Here is a 13,864-nt window from a genome sequence, read left to right on the forward strand (position 1 = left end):
CAACAAAGGTAAGCAAAGTCAATTAAGATACAGAATAAAGGATTTTTTTTGTCTGATTATTCTCTCTCTCTTTACAGGTTCCATAGCATGTAGCTGAGAGTTCCCAAGACACTGGGCACTGATCTCTGATGTCAAGTCCACTCACTATCAAGAGTTCCCTAAACTCATCCACCTTGCCAGCAAACATGAAGCCTCTGCTCCTCCATTCATATATTCAATAAAGTAAAACCAGACAGGATAAAAGGCAGGATGGAAGAGGTGTTAATTCTGAACAACATCCATCTTTCTCTCTCCACTTAATGTTTTTCCCAGTTTTACAAGGTCAAATGTTGCCAGCTCTCCACTCATTATTAATTGTGATACATGGGTCCTGTTATCCCATGTAGTTGGTTGTCATTGGACGGGAAGGAAATTTGACTAGGGTTTGTGTGTAATCATGAAAGGCTAGACATCTTCAGTCACAACGTCATTGCTTGTATTACATTATTTCAAACCCATCCTATGCTTTTGTTGTGCTGAACTACACACTAAGAAAAATAACAGTGAGATGCTGGACTAAAAGTTCTTTAAAAAAATGAAATACCCTGTTTCTGCTCTAGTCGACTTCACCTCACATTCTTTTCCTTTTCTTTTTGCTACAGAAAAGCTGTAGCATCAGTTTTTCTTCCTATTGCCTGCTAATCCAGAAGTTATTTTCAATGCTCACAAGGACCATTTTCAAAGGCTAAGGGAGCACCAGCTTGGAAATCCTCATCATAGAATATAAATGCCTTATTGAGACTTTATAATGGCAGCTTTGCTGCTGCTGCTTCATCATTTGTCCAGACCATAAAGATGTCATAAATGTATCACCACCATATAAGTGGTTTCTTAATGGCCTTTTTGTGTATCTCTTGTTCCAGTTTACCCATAGATTTGCATATGATGGAGCCATGCGAGTCCCCCCTGGCTGTGCCTTGTAGTTGCTGGTAGTGTTCTCCACTGAATGTAAAGTTGTTGCAACTCAGGATTAGTGTAGCTAAAGTTGTAATAACCTGTGTTAGATGATTATTCATAAATGAGTTCCTTAACATTTAAAGCCTGAATCCCATCATTATGTGGTATATTGGTGTATAGAGATGTGACATCTAAAGTAGCTAGTATAGTATTTTAAGTAACAAGTCATTAGTGTCTTAGTTTTGGTATGTATATATATATAAAAAACATGTTCATATAGACATACATGGCTGCGATTTTGACAATATATATTTTATTAAAATAGACTGTTGTGCCCTTTTAAAAATAAATTAAGAGTACTTCTGGGAAGGCCAGATCTGAGATCTGAGGAGCATACACAAAGCTTACCTGTAATCATTCTGTTTCCTCCTAACTGCTGGCGATGGATTTCCCCTGGTTTCTCCAGCTTCATAATTGCTCATGATTGTTCAGTTTTGTCCTTCACCTTTCCCTTTCCCTTCTCAACTAGGATGTTAGGAGGCTTTTTTAATAATTAACTGTAAAAAAAATTGCATGTGTCTCAAGGACAGGAAAACTGTTTCCAAGCTGGTTGAACCATTTTTCCTGAGCTCAGATCTCGATAGTGACAGAGGAAGAACGTGGGGGTGAATCGTTTTGTGTTTGCTGCATGAGGATAACTCTGGAGAGGGCTCTGCGCCATCTTGCTTTGACGTTATCCACCACTGGTGACTGAACAGACTGACAGTGGATTCTGTTAGGCCAGCCAGGTAAGAGGCCCTGCTCAAGAGAAGCTTTCCTCTTCTTTTGCAAGGTCCCCAGAAAAATACCTTTGTTTTGTTGTGCAGACTGGAAGGGCCAGATTAAGGAGGGCATAGGGGCACTCCAGAACTCCACAAACCATGATTAGAGATTTTGGTGGTTTTGGTCCAGACCCTTGTTATACTGACAGCCATTGCTGCGTATTTTGAAGTAAGTTGGTTTCCCAACATCTGGGTCATGCTTGACCATTATAAAGAAATCACAGATTGTGCGAGGGCTGCATGTCGGAGTCAAAATATTTGATTTGATTTGATTTGAAAGCCCAGGACCCCCACCCTAGGGGCGTTCCAGGCACTCTGTGCAGCACTTCCAAAGCACCTGGCAACCAGCTGATTGTCGGGTGCTTAGGAAGCACTGCAAAAGGGGCTTTGCAGGCAGATATAGGACCGGTGGGCATGGCCTGTCCAAAATTACCTTGTGAGCCCAAAGGGGAGGTCTGGCAGGATGGATTAAGCCCTCAGGCTGGAAGTTTTCCACTCCTGCCCTAGGGTATATCTAATTACCCTGTTTAAAATGTGCAGGTTCTTTCCTGAAACATGCTATCAAAAATAAAGAAGAGCAATGTATAGTTGTCTTTACCCATCAGGGATTAAGGAATAGACTTCCAGCACCATCATTTGTAAATAGTAACCACTGGATTTTACATCTGATCAGTTCAGAGTGTTATCACTTTATTCCATTTATTATGCTGCCTTTCTTATATGATAGGCTCAGCCAACTTTCTAATGTCCCCAGATAAGTGGAGTTGGTTGTGTGGCTACATCCATTTGAGCTGCTGTCTGCTAGTGTGACTGCAGAGATGTTATTCCTGCATCCTTCCTTGGTGAACTCGTGTGTGTGTGAGTGTGAGTGTGAGAGAAAGAGAGAGAAAGAGAGAGAGAGAGAGATGCCACAGTGTGCCTTTCATACGAGATTCACCAAGGAAAGACCTGACTGCTCTGCTTCTTTTGAGCATGATCTGTAACTTCTTTCCCCTATTGCCCTCCTCTGCTCTTCACCTAGAGAGCTCTTGGGAGAATGAAAAGGAAGCAACAATTTGGCTTAACCACTGTTCCAAAAGCAGGAATATGGGGGTCACGGGATGCCACCAGCAGAGCATAGGTGTGTCACAGAAAGGGGGGCTTACAAATAAATAGCTGCAAATGACTCTCACAAACAAGCCAAGCCAAGGGGAAGCGGTGGGGGAACAAGTTCACTTGCCAGCTGATGTCCCAAGATGACGTGGTTAGGCATTATTTTGCCCCGAGGACTTTGATTCCAAAGGAACTCCTGACTCTGCTGAGACAAAACACGGTTACTGATCAAGCTGTTACTATCCTTGAATGCACCTGCTCAAGATTTCATTATAGGGAGCTGAACTTCTCATCAATTTCTAACTGCCCAGCTAACTTCACCTTTAAGATGGGGATGGGAAGAAAGAAGGGAGAGCTGCTGTTGTGTAGAGAGAGACTTTCTTCCAGTGTTATAGAACAGATGGATCTGCTCTATAGAGAGAATTACATAATTCCAGATTCAAGACTAAAGTGTACCATTTTGTACAGCTCACTGTGGGTGTTTTATGGCATTTACTCCAGGCTTAAATTAGTCATAGCAGCCAGTCCCTTTCCCCACGTCAGTGCTAGAAGACATCCACATTTGTTCTTGAATCCCCATCCTAGTAAATTACTTTTAGCTCCAATTTAAAGGTAGGCTTGCAGCTACTTAAAGGTAGTACGTGAATTATGGGAGGGGAAATGGGGGGCCTAGATGAAATCCACAAACCCCACTTCCAGACCCCTCAAATTTTAGCCAAATCCTGGCCTTCCTGTAGCCTTCTAAAAATAGTAGGAAAGAGGGGCTGTTCCCCTCCCATTTGAGCACTGTCTAGAGTTAAATTCAGCAATTACCTCTTGGCACAGCAACAGATGGATGAAAAGTAACATTTCCTCAAGGAATTATCCTGAAAAGGATATTGTCAAAGTGGAAAAGGTTCAGAAGTGGGCAACCAAAACCATCAGGGAGTTGTAGCAACTCCCCTGTGATGAAAAGTTAGAACATTTGGGACTTGCCTTTAGAAAAAAGGCAAATAGAGGGTGGACATAATAGAGGTGTGCAAGATTGTGCATGGAGTAGTCCCTCTCTTATAATACTAGAACTTGCGGCCCTCCAATTAAGATGAAAGGGTGGAAGATGCAGGTTAGACAAAAGAAAGTACTTCTTCACACAGCGCACAAACAATGGAATTTGCTCCCACAAGCTGGAGTGATGGCCATGAACTTGCATGGCTTTAAAAGAGCATTAGGCAAATTCATTATGGATAAGGCCAGTTACTGGGAATTGCAGGTGGGGAGCGTGCTATTGCGCTCACATCCTGCCTGTGGGCTTCCCGTGTGCATCTGGTTGGCCACTGTGAGAACAGGATGCCGGGCTAGACAAGCCTTTTGCTTGATCCAGCAGAGTTGTTATTTTATTGTTATTTCCACAAATTGTAGTCTCACTTTATATGAAGCAACTGTATCTCCCTAGTTATAAACATCACCTTCAGACTTCAGAACTCCAGTGAGATACACTGGCAGATGTTCTTTTTTCAGAGCCTGGCCCTTTCACACAATTATTTATTCCCAGGTGACGACACCTTTTCTTCAACTTTAAACATATTAAATAAATCCTTTTGCAAGGCTAAATGTAAATGTACTGCCTTCAAGTCGATTGCAACTTATGGCGACCCTATGAAGAGGGTTTTCATGAGGCTGAGCGGCAGTGACTGCCCCACGGTCACCCAGTGAGCTTCATGGCTGTGTGGGGATTCGAACCCTGGTCTCCCAGGTCGTAGTCCAACACCTTAACCACTATCCACACTGGCTCTCTTTGCAAGGCTAAGGGGGGTTAAAAACAAGAGTGAAGTTAGTTAAAAGGGGCCCTCTGGAAGCAAGGTCAAGAAATGTCATCTCTGCTTTCTCACACTGCTGTGACCTCTATCCACTTAGGGCAAATGTGAAAACCCACAGCTGGAGGTTGTCATTGGGTCTAGCATATATTAGCAGGCAATGTCAGTAAGGTTAAGATTTGGGAGACGTCATGTGAAATCCAAATCTAACAGCAGTTCCCTCCATTTTCTTTCATGGAGATGGTTGCTTTCTTGTTATTCAAATCAATCTCTCTGTCCTGATTTCTGAGGTCCTTGAGGTACATTAATGTGCCGTTTTAGTCATCTAAGCAAGTAATGCTCCGAGACAGGGCAAGTTCTATATCTGAATATTGTTAAAATGTGTGTTTTTTGTCATGGGGGATTTTTGCTACACAGGGAAGTACATCCCTCCATCCCAAGCTCTATCGGTCTTTGTCTTCATCTCTGGAGCCTCTGCAGGTCCAGCCTATCCTGAGGATGCTGGTGTTAGGCAGCGAGGATGAGCTCCAGGTGCTGAAGAACAACCTAAAAAGTTACTTCCCTGAATCTCTGAAGGTGAGTTAACGGCATCCTCCTCTGCTCTTTGCCAAGCACTGGGTGCACACCTCTGTCTGGTCCAGTCGGTGACATATCAGCTCATAGATCCTAGAGATAAGGAGCTGGTTCAGCTTTCTGTCTCAGCATCATATGGGCCCTAGGCAATGCTCCTTATCTGTAGTCTGTGAGGGCAAGTGGGTGGCTTCTTTCTTATTCTATAGAGCTGGAAAGATTAGATTATGAAGGAACTTTTTACTCTTGGCATTAGGGCTTTCCAGAACATGGCAGATAAAGGTTGGGTTGGCAATGCAATGCGACGGTCATGATTCAGCACTGCATTCTCAAATTAGTTGTTTGCAACTGACTGCTGACACACTGATGACAAGGCTGGCCTCAAAACTGACAAGAATAAACTTTTAAAGCAAATCAGGGACACATTTAGGTTATTTTAATGCCAATTGTGTCAAGATACCTGAAATGCCAATTTTCGTCCCTCTTGTCCAACCAGGTCTATGGAGCTGTGCTGAATGTCTGTCAGGGAACCACTTTTCATCAGGAGATACTGGTGGATTCCTGGCCCAGCTTCCAAGTTGTCATTGCACGGCCTCAGAGAGAGGTATTGCTGGGATGGGATGGGATGGGGCGTGCTGGACATCTAAGAGAGGAACGTTTGCCTTGGTTTCTTGAGCAGGATGAGCAAAGCGATTGACCACTTGAATTGTGATTAAGGATCATGTTAAAGCGCAATGGGGCAGAACGTGAAAATCAAGGTACTACCTGTTGCAATTAAGCAGGCAGAAGCGAACCATTAGCCCATGCCCAGTCTGGCAGAAAGTGAAGGCCTTTTTAGAGAGCAGTTCTCTGCACATTAGCCTTAGGACCAAGAGGATACTAGCGTGGTTAATGAGCAGAGTCAAAAAAGCTATTTGATGCAAGAAGGCATCCTTCAAAAAAATGGAAGTCTTGTCCGAATGAGGAAAATAAGAAGGAACACAAACTCTGGCAAAAGAAATTCAAGAAGACAATAGGGGACATGGAAAAAAGAATTTGAGGAGCACATTGCTAAACACATACAAAGCAATAACAATTATTTAAAAAACACATTAAAAGCAGGAGACCCTCTAGAGAGGCAGATGGACCCTCGGACGACAAGGGAGTCAAAGGTGTGTTAAAACAAGATAAGGAGATTGCAGAGAAGCTAAATGAATTCTTTGCATGTGTCTTCACAGTGGAGGATATATGGCAGATCCATGTGCCTGAACTAACTTTTGCAGTAAGGGTGTCTGAGGAACTGAGGTAAATAGTGATGACGAGAGATGAACTGCTAGGCTTAATAGACAAAATAAAAACTGACAAACACCAGGTGCAGATGCATCTACCTGAGAGTTCTTAAAGAACTCAAATGTGAGATTGCTGATCTTCTAACAAAAATATATAACTTGTTTCTCAGATCCGTCTCCATACCTGAAGACTGGAAAGTAGCCAATTTAATGTCAATCTTTAAAAAAGGATCCAGGGGGCATCCCAGAATTTACAGGCTGATTAGCTTAACTGTCTGTCCCGGGAAAACTGGTAGAAAGTATTGTTAAAGATAAAGATAACCAAGCCTACAGAAGAGCGAGTCTTGCTGAGGCAGAACCAGCATGGCTGCTGGAAGGGTAAATCCTGTCTCGCTAATCTACTAGAGTTCTTTGAGAGTATCAACAAGCATATAGATAGAGGTGATCCAGTGGACATAGTGTACTTGGACTTTCAAAAAGCGTTTGACATGGTACCTCACCAAAGACTGCTGAGTAAGCTTAGCAGTCATGGAATAAGAGGAGAGAGCCCCTCGTGGATCAGGAATCAGCTAGGAAACAGAAATCAGGAATAGATGTAGGAATAGATGGACAGGTCTCCCAGTGGAGGGATGAAAGAAATGGAGCTCCCCAAGGATCGGTATTGGGACCTTTTTTTTTAACTTGTTCATAAATGACCTAAAGTTAGGGGTGGGCAGTGAGGTGGCCAAGTTTGCTGATGACACTATATTGTTCAGGCTTATTAAAAGAAAAAGAGATTGTGAAGAGCTCCAACATGGCCTCTCCAAAGTGAGTGAATGGGCGACAAAGTGGCAAATGAAATTGAATGTAAACAAGTGTAAAGTTACGCATTTTGGAGCAAAAAATCTTAATTTCACATGCATGCTCATGGGGTTTTCTGGCAGTGACTGACCAGGAACGAGACTTGGGGGTCTTAGTGGATCGCTTGATGAAGATGTCGACCCAGTATGTGGCAGCTGTAAAAAAGGCAAATTCCGTGCTAGGGATCTTTGGGAAAGGAATTGAAAATAAATCACAATGCCTTTATATAAATCTATGGTTCAGCTGCATTTGGAATACTGGGTACATTTCTGGTTGCCTTGCCTCAAAAAGGATATTGTAGAGTTGGAAAAGGTTCAGAAAAGGGCAACCAGAATGACCAAGGGGATGGAGCGATTCCCCTACAAGGAAAGGTTGCAGTATTGGGGGCATTTTCGTTTAGAGAAAAGACAAGTCGGAGGTGACATGACAGAACTGTATAAAATTATGCCTAGCACAGAGAAAGTAGATAGAGAAGTTTTCCTCCCTCTCTCACAACACTAGAACTTGTGGACATCCAATGAAGCTGAATGTTGGAAGATTCAGGACAGACAAAAGAAAGCCCTTTGTCACACAGCACATAGTTAAGCTGTGGAATTCACTCGCACAAGAGGCAATGATGGCCACCCACTTGGATGGCTTTAAAAGAGGATTGGACACATTCATGGAGGATGAGGCTATCAGTGGCTACTAGCCCTGATGGCTTGCTCTGCCTCCATAGTCAGAGGCAGTATGCTTCTGAATACCAGTTGCTAGAAAATGCAGGAGGGGAGGGTGCTCTTCTGCTCAGGTCCTGCTTGTGGGCTTCCCATGGGCATCTGGTTGTCCACTGTGAGAACAGGATGCTGGACTAGATGGGCCACTGCCCTAATCCAGCAGGCTCTTCTTATGTTCTTATATAGTGCTAATAACTTGATATCTTATACTAGTTTGACAGACTAGTGTGAGTGATGCATTGCTGCTGGGGCAATGTCACCTCTTCTATTATTTTTAAAGGGGGGATGATGTGCCCTTTCACACAGGAGAGAGGAAGAGTACAGTCCCACACACAAGTTTCATAAAAGAGCGGGGAATTTCAGGTCAGGTGGGAGCTTTTCTGGGGTAGGAAATTCTTCAACAGGTGCCTGTCTCGCTTGCTCAAGAACTTTCCACAGGTCCTTCACTATTCTGAGGTGCTAAGATAGGGCCCATTTTCCTGACAATAAAACACTGAATGCTAGGAAAATGATATTCTCTGTACCAGATATGCTTGTGGGGGAAAGACATTTGACCTTCCCATATCATTTGACTGCACATGTTTTGCATAATAAAATCATATTCATTTAAAACAAGGATGGCAAATCCCCAGCCAAGGGCCCTAATTGGCTCCAAGACACCACACACATAGCCCAACTTTGAGAGCAGCAACTAAAAGAAGAACAAAATTGAAGTGGACACAGTGCTGGGGTGGGCAGTTTAAGCCTCTCCACCCTATCCAACACACTGATGGGAATGTAAATGGTCCCCTCCCTGCCCATTAGATTGATCATCCAGTGGGAGGGGCAATCTGCATCCCCATCAGCTGGAGGGCGGTACCACTCTTTGCCAATGACTAGATGATCAAACTGATGTACACATTGTGTGTGCGTGCTGGCCCCTGACTGCATGTGGCCCCGGGAGGGTTTGCTTTTAAAAGGTACCTTTTAACCCCTGCTTTAAAACACTTTGCTCTGTTCCCAACTTCCCTGTTTGCTCTTGCCTAGAAAACATCTTCAGAAATGAACTACTTTACCCAGTCTTGTGCAGTTTTCTATAAGGATCTGGGTGCCTATGAGAAATTGGTTAAAGATACTGATGCCATCAATTGGAAACAAGAATTCTTACTTCAAGGTAAGACGCTCCAGCACCGAAAGTTCTGTGCTTGTGCCAATGTTCCTCACTAATCCAGAATCCTCAAAAGCAGGGGGTACATTGTATACACATAATCTAAGTGGGGATATGTACTTTTCTAAGCTGCTTCAGGATCTGAATATGTATTTACATATCAGTCACCTATTCTGCATTTGAGGAAGAAAATCCTAGTTTCAAGTGCTGTAACTCATTTGTTTTGGTGCAGCTGAAATTCTTGATTTCCTAGTCCGAGCAAGGCTTCCTTGAGATGATCACCATTCTAGGACTTCCGCCTCTTCCCCGAGCACCACGCTAACCCCCCTCACCATTTTCCACTCCCAGGTCTTCAGGATGGCGTGTATCAGACGTCTCGGAGTCTTGCTGCTGCAAAGCATTTCTCTGCAAAGCTGGTGACACGAAGCCAGGTTTTTGTTCTGCAGAACCCCCTGCATTTGTCTACTTCCGCAGCCACGTATGTCACACTCTCCATGGCTTTAGGGGCTGCAGGCAGCAATACAAGCTGGGTAGGGTAGGAGACAGTTGCTACTGCACTAGTAACTTAGAAGAGCAATGGGAGAGCATGGTCCCCACACACTGGGGATCTGTGAAGAAGTGGACTGCCTTCAAGTCGATTCCGACTTATGGCAACCCTATGAATAGGGTAAGCTGTATTCAGAGGTGGTTTACCATTGCCTTCCTCTGAGACTGAGAGGCAGTGACTGGCCCACTGTCACTAGCAGGGGAGAAAATCTAAAAGAGGAAATGAACTCATTGCCCAGAGGGAACCCTTATGCTAGGTTTCTAGATGGCTGAGTTATAGTTTCAGGAAGCAAGGGCAAGCACACTCTTGAGGCTTGGAGTGTGTTGGTCTTACCTGTGCAAATGCCATTGGGAATAGCAATACTAGGCAAGTCTGTAGTGATATAAATTCTCAGGCATTCACTTGCAAGGGGCGAGTATATCCAGTGCTCTGATGGGGATACCCAACTCCACATAGTCCAGAGGTCTCATCTGTATTTCTTACACTTCCCTAACTTATTTACTTATTATTTGATTTATATCCTGCCCTTCCTCCCAGCAGGAGCCCAGGGTGGCAATGAGAGAGGATCCCCACTTCTTTCACAGGTGCTCTGTGCCTGCCAGAGGACTCAAGCAAGATGATTATTAGTGATAACTACAGATAATGGGTGGCTAGTAAGCCAAACCAACATTTGGGGATCTCTGTAAATCCCGCTTTGGCGGTTTACAAAACGCAGATAGCTATATTCAGCATAACCGCTGAATGGGTCCTGTGTAGAATGGGCAGAGGATATTCAACTGGGTAGACAGTGAGGTTAGTATGCAACATCACTGTTGCTAAACATTACAAGGAAGTATTGTGCTTTCAAAGGGGTGAAGCTCCCTGAAATATCTACAGGTTGTGATTAAGTATATACTACTGTGAGTCCACTGTGCTTATAGCAGCTACACAGTGCCATTATCTCTGGTGTAACTTTTGCTGGTACAAGGTCTTCAGGGCTAACTCTGCTACAACAGGTACAGGGCCAAACATCAGTGGCACATAATATACACATTGATTGTACCACAGCAGGTTCCAGCTAGAGCAATCTGGCTCATTTTGATGTCAGACTTACAAAGGTGTGGATATACTGATGCAGCAGTCCAAATTAATACTACAGTTATAGACCACTAATGAGACAGAAGCTCATTTCCTCTTAATTACTTTTTGGGAAAATGTAGCCCGAGGTATAAGGCCAGCATAAAAACTAACTAGGGCCTCCCTGACTGGGGACTGAGCAAACACCATATTGTGTTTGCAGAGCGCATCTGGATCCAGGAATGCTGCAAAGGTTTCAGTTTATACTTTGTGTCACTTCTTAAGGTGGTTGCAAGGAAACCTATCTCCATCTGCAGGGCTTCAGGCTTGTCACAGAACTCGGCTTGAGCTTTGATGTGCAGTCTACAGTTCTGTAGCTGGCTACTTCTTGCACGCCACCTTACTGTTACTTCTGAAGGTTGGTCTTTCCATTCCTTTTTCAGGTCAGGGTTAGAGCTGAAACTCTCATCCCTCAACACCACTCATGCTGCCCTATTGAATGAGACCTGGAGCATAGGTGGCAATGAGCAGAGCCTCCAGTATCTTACTTGGCTAATCAACTGCTTCCCTAGTAGCTGCCTTCTGGATGCTGGAGGATGTCCTGTCTCTTGGGTCCTGCTGGATCAGTTTGGGTGTCTAACCCACGCCTATACCATACCAGCGCACCGTGGCAAAGGCCACATTCAGCGGGTGATAGCAGCACTGGGCAAAAAGCTACAGGGCCTGGATTACCCTGTGTATGGCGTTGTTCTGGAAGACAACGCATCTATGCAGAGGGCCCTACAATGCCTGGAAGCCTTCTTCACTAGTTGCTTTCTGTTCTATGACCTGCATACACCCACTCCTCTGCTGCGATAGGCTCCTTAAAAGCGCAGGCAATGAAAAACAAACAACCCTGAGTGGATAAAAATAGATGATTTAACTAAGTTAATTCATTTTTTTCAAAAATTGTAAACATGAACTTTCTCTTAATAACTAGGTTAATATTAAGTGATCTGGCAGTCAGCATATTGACCCTACAGTTAATATCTAAAGGGAATCAATACCTCTCCAGCTACATTGGACTGGGTCCACACCTCAAATAAGTTGCCAGCAGATGAGGAATGGGTTTGATCTTGTTATTCCACCTCATCCATCTGTGCTCCTGGAAAAGTTGTCTCTGAGCATTGGTGGGCCCTCCAAAAAAATGTGGAAAGTATTAGCAGAATCCACAATTGATTGATCCAAATGACTGTTAAGGTATGTGCTATACAATGTTTGACTTTTAAAACCAGAAAATTCCAATTAAAGTAGAAAGCATTTATCTACATTGGTAAAATGTACAATTGGCTTGGGGACCAGCAGATAATGATACATAGTTTCCAGTATTCAACACAAGGAGGGCATTTCCAACAGGATGCCACAAGGCCTGTTGTTACGGCCCATTTGTTACTTTTTATCATTGTTAAAAGGCAGTTTCAAGTAACTCAAATTTTATTGACAAATAGCTGTGCTAGAGCAACTATACAGTATTGTCTGGGGAATTTTATTTTATTTAAAACCATCCCAGCAACAATGGATCTGGATGTTATGGATCTGGATGTTCTAGGAGTCAGGAGCAAGAAGTCCTACCACCAGGTCTGGGGGGACACACACACTTGCATAGTACCTAGTATGTTGTTAGAGTTCACCGGGAAATTATACAGATGTGTGTGTGACCTTACTATTTCTGAGTAATTTTCTGCACAATATTCACTCCTATCCCCTTTATGCATTTAGACAAAGCGTCTCCAATTTGGAAATCCAAAATATCTGGAGGGCACAACTCCCAGCCATCCAAACCAGCATGGATAACAGTGAGGGATGATGGGAGTTGTAGTCCAACAACATCTGGAGGGCACCCTACTAATGAAGACCGATATAGGGTATTGGAAACGTAAACATCTCACCTGTGTATATTGTAAACTGGCCCCATGAGTGTAGTGCAGACAGCTTCTTCTCTATTCCTGCTTGCTTTTGCTCTTGCCTTTCATGACATGCAGCATTGATCCTCTCCATTACAGCATTTACATTCATCTATACTATATCCATTCGGTCATGTACTAGTGCAATCTACTTCATTCGTCTCCTAAGAAATGGCTAATTTACTGTAACCCACAGAGCAACTCCTAAATGCCATCTAGAGAGGGCTAAGGTAAGGACTAAGAAAGGAGAAAAATGTGGTTGGAAATGTAACTTTTTCCTATAGTTTGTAAAAAAGGTTGCATACACCTGTCTAAAAGCTCAAGACAACAGATGAATATGGCAAACCACCACCACCATCTTCCATAAGCTGGCACTCCTTGTTGGAGTTATTTTCAAGGGCTAAGGGAGCACCAGCTTGGAAATCCTCATCATACAATATAAATGCCTTATTGAGACTTTATAATGGCAGCTTTGCTGCGCTGCTTCATCATTATGAACAATTCTATTATTATCTGCCAGCAATAACGAATGGGCTGGTGGGGTGCAAGCTGCTTCCCCAGTGGTGTGCCAGGTGCTGCATGGAGCACAAAAGTGACCCTAATCAAACCCAGCTGAGTCTCCCTTTTGTTGTATTCAAATGATTGTAAAGCAGAACCATGATGTATTAAATGAGAATATGTTTGTTTTTCAAATGTGTTAATAGCCAGTAAATGGAGCAAGAAGGACATTTCTTCTCTATATTGGGGACGGAGAAAATATGTTGTTGGAATCCCTCAGCCCCAGCTTGCATTGACAATGGTCAGGGATGGTGGGAGTTCTAGTCTAGTCTATAATTTGTAAAAAGGTTGCATACACTTATCTAAAAGCTCAAGGCAGCAGATGAATATGGCAAACCACCAATGACATCCCCCACAAAGTGGCACTTCTTTTTGGAGATGGCGGTGTGATTTAAGTAGCAGTACCTGTGCTCTTTGTGAAAGCATGTCAGAAGAGGGAGAACAAAATGGAGGCACTTCTGCTAGAAGGTGCAAGGACAGGTGACCTGGAGATCACATGACTAAGGATAGGGGGCTAACCTCAAACTCTTCTGTATTAGCCAGCTGGTTTGCACCATAACAAAAGTCTACATGAGTAATG

At 43.5% G+C, this 13,864-nt stretch overlaps 1 protein-coding gene across 4 annotated transcripts; it reads left to right on the forward strand.

The window, feature by feature from the left end:
* The first annotated feature begins 765 nt into the window (after positions 1-765).
* LOC133376741 (glycine N-acyltransferase-like protein 3) lies at positions 766-13,445 on the forward strand. 4 transcript variants are annotated; one of them, XM_061609464.1, is made up of 7 exons: positions 766-845; positions 1,581-1,724; positions 5,060-5,218; positions 5,709-5,816; positions 9,060-9,186; positions 9,529-9,658; positions 11,227-13,445. In XM_061609464.1, exons 3-7 carry the CDS (start codon positions 5,141-5,143, stop codon positions 11,639-11,641), a joined length of 858 nt encoding a protein of 285 aa, XP_061465448.1. In that variant the 5' UTR covers positions 766-845; positions 1,581-1,724; positions 5,060-5,140; the 3' UTR covers positions 11,642-13,445. The 4 variants fall into 4 exon arrangements, with proteins under 4 accessions (XP_061465448.1, XP_061465447.1, XP_061465449.1 ...); XM_061609463.1 differs by lacking the exon at positions 766-845 and having other exon boundaries at positions 1,535-1,724; XM_061609465.1 differs by lacking the exon at positions 766-845 and having other exon boundaries at positions 1,535-1,724; positions 5,114-5,218.
* The last annotated feature ends 419 nt before the right edge of the window (positions 13,446-13,864 follow it).

Source organism: Rhineura floridana, chromosome 2 (genome assembly GCF_030035675.1).
Source record: "Rhineura floridana isolate rRhiFlo1 chromosome 2, rRhiFlo1.hap2, whole genome shotgun sequence".
NCBI lineage: Eukaryota > Metazoa > Chordata > Lepidosauria > Squamata > Rhineuridae > Rhineura > Rhineura floridana.

What these genes read in the sequence shown, in the direction of transcription:
- LOC133376741 (XM_061609464.1), top strand. Translation starts at nt 5,141, where the DNA reads ATGCTGGTGTTAGGCAGCGAGGATGAGCTCCAGGTGCTGAAGAACAAC. An exon ending in TTGCACGGCCTCAGAGAGAG is followed by an intron (nt 5,817 to 9,059) that starts GTATTGCTGGGA and finishes GCTCTTGCCTAG; the next exon opens with AAAACATCTTCAGAAATGAA. An exon ending in TTGTCTACTTCCGCAGCCAC is followed by an intron (nt 9,659 to 11,226) that starts GTATGTCACACT and finishes TTCCTTTTTCAG; the next exon opens with GTCAGGGTTAGAGCTGAAAC.